The sequence below is a fragment of the Carassius auratus genome, unplaced genomic scaffold (assembly GCF_003368295.1).
Source record: "Carassius auratus strain Wakin unplaced genomic scaffold, ASM336829v1 scaf_tig00007704, whole genome shotgun sequence".
In the NCBI taxonomy this organism is placed as follows: Eukaryota; Metazoa; Chordata; class Actinopteri; order Cypriniformes; family Cyprinidae; genus Carassius; species Carassius auratus.
The window spans coordinates 31,275-44,250 of record NW_020523871.1 but is presented as its reverse complement, the minus strand read 5'-3'; the positions used below and the strand labels follow the sequence as shown (position 1 = coordinate 44,250).

Below are 12,976 nucleotides of genomic sequence, written 5' to 3'. Positions count from 1 at the left end.
TCAGAAGTACAGCACCAGCTAATCAACATGAAAATGAACAAATAGATCAAAATATTTCTGTGAAAACTTGTCTTTTAAATTATTAAATTAATAACTAGCATTTTACCCTTAAATGGAATAGTTCACCCAAATATAACATTTTTCAGTAAAAAAATTTAAAATAATATTATGAAAATAATTCTCTGGCCATGAGTTTTGCTTCGTTAGAAAAGATTTGGAGAAACAGGACTTGCTCACCAATGTTTAACTGCAGTGAATGGGTGCCGTCAGATCAGGAGACCAAATCAGTGATAAAAATGTAACAATAATCCAAAAATAATTCACATGCATCCAGTCAATCTGTTAGCATACACTTTGTGATGTTTGAAAGGAAAAAGAAACTTCTGGCCAAAATACCAGTCCATAATTCATATTTGTTTAGAACGGTTTTAGCTTGTAAACTGTGCTGATCTGATCATTTTTTCAGAGAAGAAGTTAAAAACATCTTAATTGATTACTTACTGTTTACTTATGAGTTATTGTGATGTTTTTATGAGATATTTAAACTCTTATTTTGACAATCTTAAAAGAGACAGACAGAGAGAGAGAGAAAAAAATGTAGAACTACTACTAAATTTCTCCAAATCTGTTCGTTTAAAAGAACTCATCTACATTATGGACGTCCTAAAGGCAAGTAAGTTTAGATTTTCAACAAATTTTAGTTTTGGGATTAACCATTAGGGTATTTGTTTTTGAAAAACATTTGGTCTTACTACTTACCTGCCCCAGCTGTAATACCGATGACGGTGAATAGAGCTGAAGTTGAAATATAAAATATTTTAAATAAAAACAACGAGAGAAACATGGATATATTTGCTTTGTGTCGTTTATAATAATAATAATAATATAATAATAATAATAATAATAATTGGTACTCACATGGCATGCTTTCGAAGAGTTTAACTTACATTAAACTACACAACGTGAGAACGGCCATCGACGGCACACACTTCAGTATTTTTTTAGACTCGTGACTTGGACACGTTTAGACTTCACCACGCCCCAGTGACGTACAAAACGAAACTAGGACGCTTCGGTTTCCTAGAATCGCTGTTATTGTTGGCAAGCAACTACTTCTTCCAGAGATCGTCTTACTAAACTTAATTATTCTATTAATCGCATTATTTCTCTTTCATATGCTTCACCTAACTTACTACTTTAATTTTTGTTCTTTCTGTGATGTAGCTATTTTTGGCAGTCGACATATTGTGGTCCACTGATTCTTCCTCTGACAATGATCACAAGACAGTTGGATGTTAAGATGTAATATTTTATTTAATCCCGTGCGTCCCATTCTCAATGTAATTATACTTTGTTCTATTAATTTTTGGAAAGTAACGGTTTACTGCAAGAGCAGTTGTATTCCTCCAGGAGGCGCTTGGCTGATCAGAAACCCTTCAAATCTGAGAGCGTTATTTGGAGAAACATGCTCACAAATTAGCCATCTTTTACATTCATTATTTAAAATATTTTATATCAACTATAAAAGCAGAAATAAGTAGAAAGTTACTTACAATAATGGTTTATTTAGTAATCACATCCGAGCGTAACTGGCGGTCCGGAGAAGCGCTGAGTAAAGTAACAAGCACCATGTGACAACGCCATAAACGTGTGCTTAAATTTGTGACCTAATTGTTATTACTTAAAAATAAATGAATGCAATTATTTATTTAAACATACAATTGTTTGTTTGCTTAGCTTTCCATTACACGTGCTATAATTGTATTATTATTTGTTGAAATACTATCCTGCACATGCTTGACCACACGCTTCTCCCGGTAAAGCAATGACGAGTGCTAGATCACGCTGCCCCCTGTCGACAGATCCAGCGTGTCACACGTTTACTGGCTCGGAGGGTCAACAGGAAGTACTACTTGTCCCACCACAGTACCCAAGCGGAAAAGGTTGTGGCATTGACGACAACGATAACCCGAATGGCATCCCAACAACGTAAGCGATAATACAAGTCCTTATTCCATTATGCACTGGCTCTTCGATCACAGTGACAAACGCGGTGAGTGTTTTATCTAGCCCGGAGTGGGCGTGCACGCTCAATTCGTTTAACGCGAGGCCTTCGAGCGGTGCACGCGACGTGAGTCGAGTTTGTGCAAAAACCGCGTCGAATGTGCCGCTAACTGTATATGCACATTTGGAAGGCGGTGTCGAACGCTTGGGGTTGATAAGAGTGAGTTTTACTCGGTCTGGTGAGCGGGTGAGATGCACGCAGACTGGTTGGTTAAGGCCCGCGGAAGCGTTTGGTGGCGTGTTTGTTTTGTGAGGCGGTTTTAATGCCGTGCTTTGCTTAAACGGCGAATGCATTTTTTGCAAACACTAACGCCGTTTTTAAAATTCTACATTTTCTGCTCAGGGAGAGTCAATGGATGTGTGAGCTGCTGGGGGCCGCGTGCTCTAGCTGTCGGTGCACGCGAAGCGATCTGGAGCCAAAATAAAAACACCAGTCTACTCTTAACACTTGAAAACAATAAAGTTTTTTTTCTCCCCCCTATTACGCGGTGCGTTTGTTGTAGGCACACAACTTGATGTTGATTTTAAGTTGTTCTTTTTTATGGAACTTTAAATAGTTAATTTCAGGTTTCACGGTGTTCTTGTTACACCTACTATTATAACAATACATAATGCGCAGCACAATCAATTACATGCAAGTAACCCTAATCCAAACTATAATCATATAGTACGTACATGTAGTTAATTAATATATCACCCAGTACTTATTTGTATAATTACACTGTAACAATGAGACCTTAAAATGAAGTGTTACCGGAATGCGTTAAAGCTTAATTTAAGAACATACCTTAAAGTCATGGCTCCAAAACAACAACAATGTGGAGTTAATGTCATCAATCCAACTTATGTCAAAATACCCAACATTAGAAGATAATGCAGTGTTCAAGATACATTTATAACAATTACCTGTTTTACTCTCCCAGAGCAAACCATACAGTGCAGGCATTCATGGATATAGTTGGTGGCCCATTCAATCATCTGGTTCCCAGTGACCAGTTGGATGATTCCTTACTGCTCGGACAGAACCTGGAATGTGAAGCTAGTGAGGAGTTTGAAGCGGGTCACGGCCAACCCGAAGATTCACTGAAGAACATGCTCAGTGACAAAGATCCCATGTTTGGGTCTGCTAGCGCCCAGTTTCATCTCTTAGAAAATGAAGATGTCAGTTTTAAGCTTGGGAGCTCAACAGGTACAGTAGTTGCTTTCGAAGTCTGCTTGTGCGTTAATTTAGAAGAAGGTCTGTCATTGAACTACTTTGTGTTTTGCAGCTGCAGATCATGACATGACAACAGCAGGTGTTAGTCAGAGTCCATCCGAAGGAGAACACAGTCAGTCCCAATTTCTCACAGGGCAGAAGACATTTACAGAGGAGACAAACAGGTGCACATAACAACATGGACACATGAATCAGCTTGCAATAAAGGTTCAGAAGTAACCCTAATAAGTTCACTGATTGTTTGCAGCTGTCCATTTTTTTATTTTTATTTTGGTGAAGCTTTTATTTTTTAAAATGCAATTTATAAGTTACATTTAATTCTTACAATAAAAAAGTTAAAATGTAAATTATGTAAACTTGTCAAAAAAAAAAGTAGTTTAAAACTATTAAGACATTTATTCAAGATTTGTTTTTTGTCTAAACAGTGATGCATGTAGAATAAATATTGCACTGAGCCACAAAAATGCTGTAGGAAATCACAAAGGGTCTTTATGTTGTTGAGACGGGTAGTTTTTTGCACTGTTTGAACAAAAAATAAAATTAATTGACAGTTTTTCCCAGTTCACCCTCATTTTGATTTTCTCTTGATATTGTTTAAATATCTGTATTGGGATATTAATAAAGTTTAATGATGATTTGGTTTAAAGTCTTATTAAACCAATATTTTTGCCCATTTGCGGTGTATGACTGCTCATCTGTTCTGTTTTGCCACTTTGAGAGTATTGAAACCATTTTTCTCTTTCAGCAAGCCGCGGTCGTGTTAAAGGCAGACGGCCAGGTCCTGTGCGAAAAGCAGCTGGGAGTAACAAGCAAGAGGCAACATGCAGCACAAACCCAGGTGGAGATAAAAGCCTTGATGCAAAAAGAGAAGCCCTGCTCAGCCGTCGTTTTGGAGTCCATGAGGTCGACTCCTCTATGAATCCAGTAGTTGTGTTACGTCGATTAACTGTTACTGTCGGGGGCTTCAAAATCGAACTGCTTCCTGGCCCGTCGCAAGCGTTTGGATCGTTTAGCACTAGCGCTCTCCAGTCTCTGGGCTTCCAGGATGACGGTGTTGCTGCTGATGGCCTTGCACTCAATTTGGAACAAACTCAAGATGATGGCACACAGGAAGTTGTTAATTCCGAACAAGAGGTTGTCGGGGAAGTGAGCGTCGGCCAGTCAACTAGTGACGATATGCCTATGGATTTTGGGCCATATGTGAACCCTAATGAAGTACAAGACACTAACAGCAGCACCAAGTCACTCAAGCCCAGCATTGAAAACACCACACCAACAGACACCAAAAAGAATGACCAAATCAAGACCCGGAAGCTAAGCGCACAAAAAACAGGGAACAAGAACGGCACGGCAGTTCAACCTGCAGTCAAAAAGCTTCTGAAACACAAACAGGCTCTGTCAGCTGCCAAAAATAAACCATCTCATCTCACCAGGCCAGGGCTCTTGCAGAAAGTCTCTAGACATCCCAGAGACAAAAAGATACATACTGGCCGCCCAGAAAGTCTCAAAGGAAAGCCTGTCAAGGTTGGCTTGAAACGTCCAGGTGGGCCAGTCACTCCTAAATCACCCTCAAAAATACAAAAGATTAGAGATGGACATCATGCAAACCAAACGGTGAACCCACCTGTCCCGGTGTCCCCGACTGTCAGCAGGAAACTGTCATCTGATTCTGGTCCGGGTGTCAAGTCAGTCCAGTCTCCTCACCCTTCGAAAAAGCCACAGCATCCTCCCACTCCTGTAAACAAAACAAACCCACCTGTGACAAACAGCCAAGGAGAAGAGGAGCAGGAGAAGGTCAGGATCAAGAAGCCAGAGAAGATCCAGCAAAGACACAAGAGTAGAAACTCAAGGAGCATCTCGATAGAGGAGCCGCAGCTCTTTATCCCTGACAATGCCCCTGTGGTGAAGAAGGAAGCCGAGGGCGAGCCTCCTCCTGAAAGCGAGACTGTGTGGGATCCCAGCAAGCACTGCGGATCATGCAAGAAACCTCACAACAACCGGTATGTCAACTTTTATCTCTACATTTATTCCAGTGGTCATAGGTCAATACATTTTTGTACATAGGTCAATACATCCGTTTAATCACAAATTTTTCCAAGACATGAAAATATACAAATGATGTGTCATTAGGAACCCTAACCTTTTTTTTTTTTTTTTAAATGTGTGAAATAGTTTTTTATGGTCAATCACGATTGTGACCAGTGGGATAATGTGTCATAAAATTGTTTATTTCTTAGGCCAGCTATTGTTAGATCACATTCTAGGGTAACTATTATGCATTAAAACCCTTATACAACATTGACAGGAATACTGAGATAAAGAACGAAAGAAATACACGCTCCGTTTTTCAAAATTGTTACTTTCTTGCAAAATACATCATCAAATTTTTATATTAATGCTACCAGTATTTCAACATCAGTATTGTAAATTGTTTAACATTTGAACTTTTAAGTGCAATATTTTGTCATTGCAACATTTTAGTGTAATTTTCACTAACAACTGCAAATGGATTTATATTGAATACTTAAGTTTATGGTTATCCCATTGATCACTGTTGTGACCATCAAGATGTTTACTCATGACCACACTCCACAAACTGAATATATGTGAATTTATATATTATTACTAGACACCTTAAATATGATGTGTACAAAAATTTTTTGTCAGATCTTTATAATAACATACTGCAGGAAGTGCACTAAAACATCAGTCTAGAGATTTATAAATTAAAACCTTTTTTTACGGTCATTATTAAATCAAGATGCATTTACTTGAGATACAAACTGAAAATTTAAACATTGATCTGTTGCAACTTTGAAGTGTTGCTAATACAACTCTTTGTGTGGTGCTTAGACATTTATGTTTAGATACCAAATTGACTTATTGGTACCTTCAATTTATTGCTTAAATGTTCTTTATTTTGTCTTAAGTCATTTACATTAAACCTGCAGAAACCCTAATAAATTGGTAGTAAGAAAAGCCTCATGTTAGATCTGAATGGATTTGCTCAAAGCGATGGGCTGAAGACCGACCTGTGCTGTTGTCTGTTTTGTTGAGTAGGTTTATGGTGGGCTGCGGCCGCTGTGATGACTGGTTTCATGGGGATTGTGTGGGTCTGGATCTGGCTAAAGTTCAGCAGATGGAAAAGGAGGACCAGGAGTATGTGTGCTTGAAGTGCTGTGCGGAAGAGGATGGGAAAACCGGTGCTCAAGCCACAGAGCAGTCCGATGATAAGTTATCTGCTAAGCAAAAACCGAGACCCCAGCAGTCGGTCACCGCAGGTGGAATACGACCCTTCCGAAAAGTAAGCAAACAAGTCATCCTGTAGTAGACTGCAAAATAATGTGATCACATGCATAGTTGAAAAAAATCAAGAGTGAAAGGAAGTATTTAAGTTGTTTTAATTATTTTGTTTAACTGACATGCATGAAAGTATAGACGTTGCGCAACATCACTTTAATCATGTGAAATGTGCCTGAAATTGTTGTGAAAACCAGAGGCTGCCAAATTAATATTAGCGTGGCATTGCCTCAAATCAGATTAATCAAAGGGTTTTAAAGGAAGTAAGAGTTTTGTACTAATGGAAACTCTATTTGAGACAAAAAACTTCAAATATTACATTTGGACTTCAAGGGGGAAAATAATACAAATGTACAATATGACCCTTTTAATTGGAAAGAACATGGGATCTGATTTGTCCTATATCAACTTAGTGCCAAAACAAAATTAGTTTGTCTTTGAAGCATTAAAGTATTTGATGATTTGCTTATGGCAGAATTACATATATTTTATTCTGCCCTTTCTGATTTAGCTTTTGATTTGTGTGGTAGCCACCAGCTTACTTTAAAAGGGTTTGTACATATCTGCTTTTCTATATTATTAACACATGGGTGTAAAACACACAGTGTATGTGGACGGTTCCTCACAGGGGTGTTGCTGAGTTCACATGGATAGGTGTGTTACATTCTCCAACTACCAATGATATGGTCACTTGAATTTGGTTGGCTCAGATTGCAGTTTTCACTGCTATATTGTAGTTTTTCTTTTTTTTACATTTTTAATTTTTTACATAGGATGTTGGAGAACGACGACCATCAGAAGATTCAGCATCAAAGGGTATACATACTTCCATCAGTTATTTTATACACCATTTACACAATTTTATTAGTTACATATATAAATATTTTAATATATAAATATTTTAAATTGTCAGTTTATTATTAAAATGTTTTCTTATTAATAAAATGATTTTGTGCATTCATTTTAAATAAATACAAAATTATATACATTCATAATTTAGAGTTAAAATTTTTGCAGGACCAAGTGTGAAACATGAGACGAAGAAAGTGAAAATATCACATGTGACCTCAAAGAAACCGTCCACTGGGCAAATCAGGCGAAGTGTTCGAGACTCACTGGAGGAGATTCTTTTGAAGCGGTGTGTGAGAATGTGATTTTTGCTGGATTATCAGTTAGAGTTAGTCAGTAGCTTTTCTTTAGTTGATTAAAAAGAGCTACAGTGGGGGAAAGTATTTATCTGATCCCCTGCAGATTTTGTAAATTTGCCCACTTACCAAAAAAACAAGGGTCTGGTAGGTTTATTTTAAACTATAGAGACAGAATACCAACCAAAATATCCCGAAAAAAATATTTTATATAAAGGTTAGAAATTTGAGTGAAATAAGTATTTGATCCCCAAGCAAACATGACTTCGTACTAGTGGTCGACCGATATGTATTTTCAAAACCTCTCCCTCCCCAACATGTTTATTTTACAATAATGAAAAAGCTAGAGGGAGGTTGGAATGGAAGATACAGATAGTGTGGACAGGTGTCTTATACACCTGACAAGCTGATATTAATAGTAACTTCTTAAAGTGGCAGGATGTCCACATAACCAATCTGTGGGAGCCAGATTTCTTGCTGGTTGGTAGGGGATCACATACTTATTTCACCCACTGAAATGCAAATCAATTTCTAAACTTTTTATATAATCTGGATTTTTTTGGTTGATATTCTGTCTCCATCCGTTAAAATAAACCTACCATAAAAATGTTATTTTGTAAGTGGGCAAACATTATAAAATCAGCAGGGAATCAAACACATATTTTCCCCACTGTTCCTCATTTTTATGTGTGTAATGTTGTTCATATTCTCTTTCAATGTTTATCCTCTTATCTTAGACTGAAGGAGGCCGATATGAAGATTTCATTGGACAAGCCTGCTGAGTTGGCCAGAAGAACGGAGAAAGAGCTTTTTGCTCTTTTTCAGAGTGTTGACAGCAAATACAAAAATAAATACAGAAGTTTGACTTTCAATCTGAAAGATTCAAAAAATAATGTAAGTAATTTAACATGATTTTTGGTAATATGATGATTGTTTTTCAGTAGCATATGACGTAACAACCTTGCAAACAATATTGTAAAATACGATTTCATATTTGACATTTCATGTCTCTCTCTCTGTGCAGTATATTTTCACTGTTTGCCTATTTTCATTTCACTTCTAAAAATCTTATGCAGTGTTTATGAAAAGAAATGATCTTTTTTCAGGTGTTATTTAAGCGAGTGCTCAAGGGGGAAGTTTCCCCTGCAGATTTGGTGCGTATGACTGCAGAAGAACTGGCCTCTAAGGAACTGGCTGCTTGGAGACAAAGAGAGAATCGACATGTTAGTAAAACATAGCTGTGTTGCATTTCTAAAATCTCACAATTTATTTTTTAAACAAACAGCGTAATGCCATTTGCAAAGTGTTTCCCTTCATTAGTAAAGTAAAATATGCAGCAGCAAATTACATTAATATGTACATTAGAAAAGTAATTTCATAGTCGTTCAGAATTTGAATTCAGAATTTTGATTGTTTACCCTATTGATGTTTTTGCTGGCAGACGATTGAAATGATTGAGAAAGAACAGAGAGAGGTAGAGAGACGTCCTATCACTAAAATCACCCATAAAGGGGAAATTGAAATTGAGAATCAGGAGCCTGCCAAGACACCAGAGGCCATAGAGGTTGAGGTGAGATTTGGAAGACATTATGCTCCATTCTGTGCAGCTTTTTTAGATTTTCCAACCAGGAATAAGAAAATTGCTTACTAAATGTTCCTTTTGTGTTTTCAGCCAGAGCCTGTGCCGAAACCTGCGGAAGTTCCTGAAGATAAACCCCCTGAGACTAAAGCTGACAGTCCTAAGAAATCTGTAGATACCACCAACTTGCACAAGTCTCATCTATTTGACCTCAACTGCAAAATCTGCACAGGTAAAACATTTTCTGAGTTCAAATAATGTTCTGAAAAGGTGAAAAAATGTAATGGGTTATATCATACTAAACTAAAAAGTATCCTGGGTCTACTTATGTTAGCAAAGCTTTTGACAAAAAAACAAAAGAAAATCATAAAGTACAATAAGAATCTTCCACATTGCATGTTAAAAAGAAACTTATGTTGAAGTTGCAAAAGTAGTAATTAGTAAAGCTGTCAGAGTATAAAAGGATGTTTATGGTACAATGAACTTACTTAGATTTTTTGATGTTTCTCTGAAGGTCGCATGGCTCCGCCGACAGAGGAAGCTGCTACAAAGGTGGTAAAAGTGGCTACAACAGTTGTGAGAAGGCAGTCTAGTACGACAGAAGAATCTCAGCACTCCACAACTACACCTACATCTACATCAGCACTGATAGACGATCTGTCTTTAAGAGCCATGGAGGAAGGTCTCCTCAATTTTTTGCCCGAATCCAGGTAAGAGTCCTGATTAAGCAAGATTTTAAATGATTTTAACAAGACTTTAACGTTATGAAATTGTTGCGTTAACAGGTCAGATAGTCTGAGTAGCAAAGAAGACACAGCGACTTTCCTCAGCAGTCTGGAAAGTCTGTGGAGCAGCTTTGTTAATATGCCAGCTGTGGCGAGGTTCCTAACAAAAGCTTATCCTGTCTCTGGAATACTGGACCACCTTACACAGGTAAATTGGCAGTCAAACATTTTGAAACATCCTAAATGAGTCCTTTACAAATATGACTTGACATATTAGAAACGTTTTGAATTGGTGTCTGCAGGATTTGCCAGACAACATCCAAGTAGGTGGACGAATCTCTCCTCAAATAGTCTGGGATTATGTCGAGAAAATCCGTGCTTCCGGGACAAAGGTGAGAATGATTTATTCTTGGATTTGTCACATTCTGTAAGTGACCATTTGTATGTGCTCTTTGTGACTTTACATTTTTTTTTCCCCTAGGAAATATGTGTTATTCGTTTCTCCCCTGACACGGAGGAAGATGAGATCTCATATACCTTGTTATACGCCTATTTTAGCAGCCGGAGAAGATACGGTGTTGTCGCCAATAACCGCAAACAAGTTAAAGACATGTATCTCATTCCTCTCGGCTCCACAGAAAAAATTCCCCATCAGATTGTACCGTTTGATGGTCCAGGTAAGACTTTCTTTACAGGCTCATTTGTAGGATCCAAATGATTTTTGCAACAAAATCTTGATAATAATTGTGGCACTCCACATTGTAGGGCTGGAGACCAATCGTCCCAATCTTCTTCTCGGATTGGTCATACGCCAGAGACCAAAAAGAGACTTTGGGGTAATCCTGCCAAGCGATGTCAAGGAAGCTCCAAGTTTCTTGGCAGAAAGCAAACCTCATGTCGATTACCCACAGAAAGCTCCTGCGGTTCAAGATGTGAGCATACAGAAAAAAGACACTGCAGACTTAATTAAGTCCGTTGTTGAAGAACCTATATTGGATACTGAAACCGAAGAGAATGTTTCTTTGCGCTTTCTTCCTGGGGTGCTGAAGTTGCCTGGAAATGCGGCATCGTCTTTGAGCGACACTGTGAAGGGTGATCCTACAACAACAGTAACCAAGACTCCAGCTGTTGATAGTGAAAACCATGGAGAAATCCATCCTAAATCTACAGCCACCGCTCCTCGACTTGATCGCTTCATTATCAAGAAAAAAGACCCCAAAGCTGTTAAAACAGAGCAGGCGCCATCCAGCTCGAGTTTGGAGACCAACTCGGAAAAGAGAGAGAGTGGAGTCATTTTTTCTCTGAGTGACAAACCTGCAGATGTTTCAACAGAGAGTTTCCTGTCTTCTCTCACGGCCGCTAAACCCAAAGATGAGTCCGTGTCCGGCAGCATAGCTGCACCTGCTAGTCAAGAAACAAGTGAAACCACTTCATCGGATCCACTGAAAGATTCTGTCAATTATGGCTCTAGCTCTGTCCCCAAAAACGAAACCATATCAAGTCCCACCAAGTGTTTGAAGACACCTGGTATTTTAAAGACACCAGCTTCATCAGCTGAACCTACCGAGTTAAAACCTCAACAACCAGAAAGTAATTCAGAAAAGAAAGTTGCTCCACAACCATCGGTGCAACCTTCTCAAGAGTGCAAAGCCATAGAGGACATCCAAGCCATCACCACAATCTCCTCCATTGGGAAAAACGAAGGTCCCAAACAGCCCAGGACCTCTTCTTTTAGCCCTAAATTATATAATCCAGCCCTCATTTTTCATTCGTATCATGCTGGTCCACCTGATCCCCAGTATTATCCTCCTCCAGCCAATCCTGCCCCTTTCTTACCCCTTCAATCACAGGTTCCTCCACCTTTCCCGTTTCCTCCTGGTCCACCTCCTCCACAGATGTTCCCTCAAAACGATCCTCACATGCTCGCTCCACCTTGGTCTCAAACCGTCCCTCCCCAAACGCTCCCTGCACCTCCTCTGACATATGAGTCCAGCTTGCCGACCTCTTCGCCCCTCAGCAAAGACGAGAAGGGCTCGGAGAAGTCCTACAGTGATTTGGGCGACAAGCCGTCCAGAAAGTCTGATGAGACCTACAGGAAGGACAATAAAGATAGAGACCACTATGACAGACACCATCACAAAAGCAGGCACTACGACAGGGACCGCGAAAAGCACAGGGACAGAAGTCACAGTCATAAAGAGCGCCACTCGAAAGAGGACCGGTACGACAGACAGAGAGAGCGGCACCACAGCAGCAGTCATTACCGGGACAGAGACAAACACAGACGGGATTCTGATCATGAGAAACACAGGAGAGACTCAAGAGACAGGCGTTCGTGATCTTGGCATCAAACCGCTCCACTTTCCTTAAATCTGTCAAACAGTAGAAGAAAACTATTTATAAAGTTGCAAAATGATTTTAATATGGAAATGCAGCTAGTACGAGATTTCTAGTTAGTGTTTTTTTGCAATCTAAAGGATATTTTTGTTTTAATTGTAAATTTTCCCTACCTGGCTTTACGATTACCCACTAACATTGTCTTCATAAGCAGCTGGTTGTAATAAAGAAATGAAACTACTGTTGTACGCAAAGTGCTATGAGACAAAAAGTCTCATGGCTGATGAGAACAGCTTCTTTTGCTTCACTTTTTATTTTTCCGTTTTAATTTTTCTAAATTTTGCTCAAGTATTTTCTATGTTTCAGGTGACAAATATTTCTTTGTACATTTTGTCTTGTCACACAACAGATATGTGCTTATTCAGCACATTATGTACAGTTCATAATATGTTTTTATTGTTAGTAAAGCGACTGAAATTAAAGTCTTTGTTTCTTAAAGTGGCTCTCTTTTTTATTTTCATGCACTGTAATAAAAACAAACAAACAAAAAAACCCACCTGAGATCCCAGAAAAAGGTATTGTTTATTTTACAATAATGAAAAAGCAATTA

General features: G+C 38.6%; 1 protein-coding gene and 1 long non-coding RNA gene across 2 annotated transcripts; one reads left to right on the top strand and one right to left on the bottom strand.

Annotated features, from left to right (window-relative positions):
• On the bottom strand, positions 1 to 1,448 carry LOC113071620 (uncharacterized). Its single transcript, XR_003280171.1, has 3 exons — positions 919 to 1,448; positions 760 to 795; positions 1 to 18 (listed from the first exon to the last, which is right to left on the bottom strand). It is a non-coding gene; the product is annotated as an uncharacterized LOC113071620 (long non-coding RNA).
• Positions 1,449 to 1,870: 422 nt separating this feature from the next.
• On the top strand, positions 1,871 to 12,864 carry LOC113071619 (PHD finger protein 3-like). The gene is given in 17 exon segments (XM_026244927.1): positions 1,871 to 1,989; positions 2,988 to 3,253; positions 3,333 to 3,409; positions 3,411 to 3,444; positions 4,026 to 5,280; positions 6,341 to 6,584; positions 7,354 to 7,396; positions 7,598 to 7,718; positions 8,463 to 8,619; positions 8,832 to 8,948; positions 9,167 to 9,295; positions 9,398 to 9,536; positions 9,819 to 10,014; positions 10,090 to 10,237; positions 10,332 to 10,421; positions 10,511 to 10,706; positions 10,795 to 12,864. Coding segments are annotated over 16 exon segments (4,761 nt in total). The 5' UTR covers positions 1,871 to 1,989; positions 2,988 to 3,012; the 3' UTR covers positions 12,369 to 12,864.
• Positions 12,865 to 12,976: the final 112 nt, after the last annotated feature.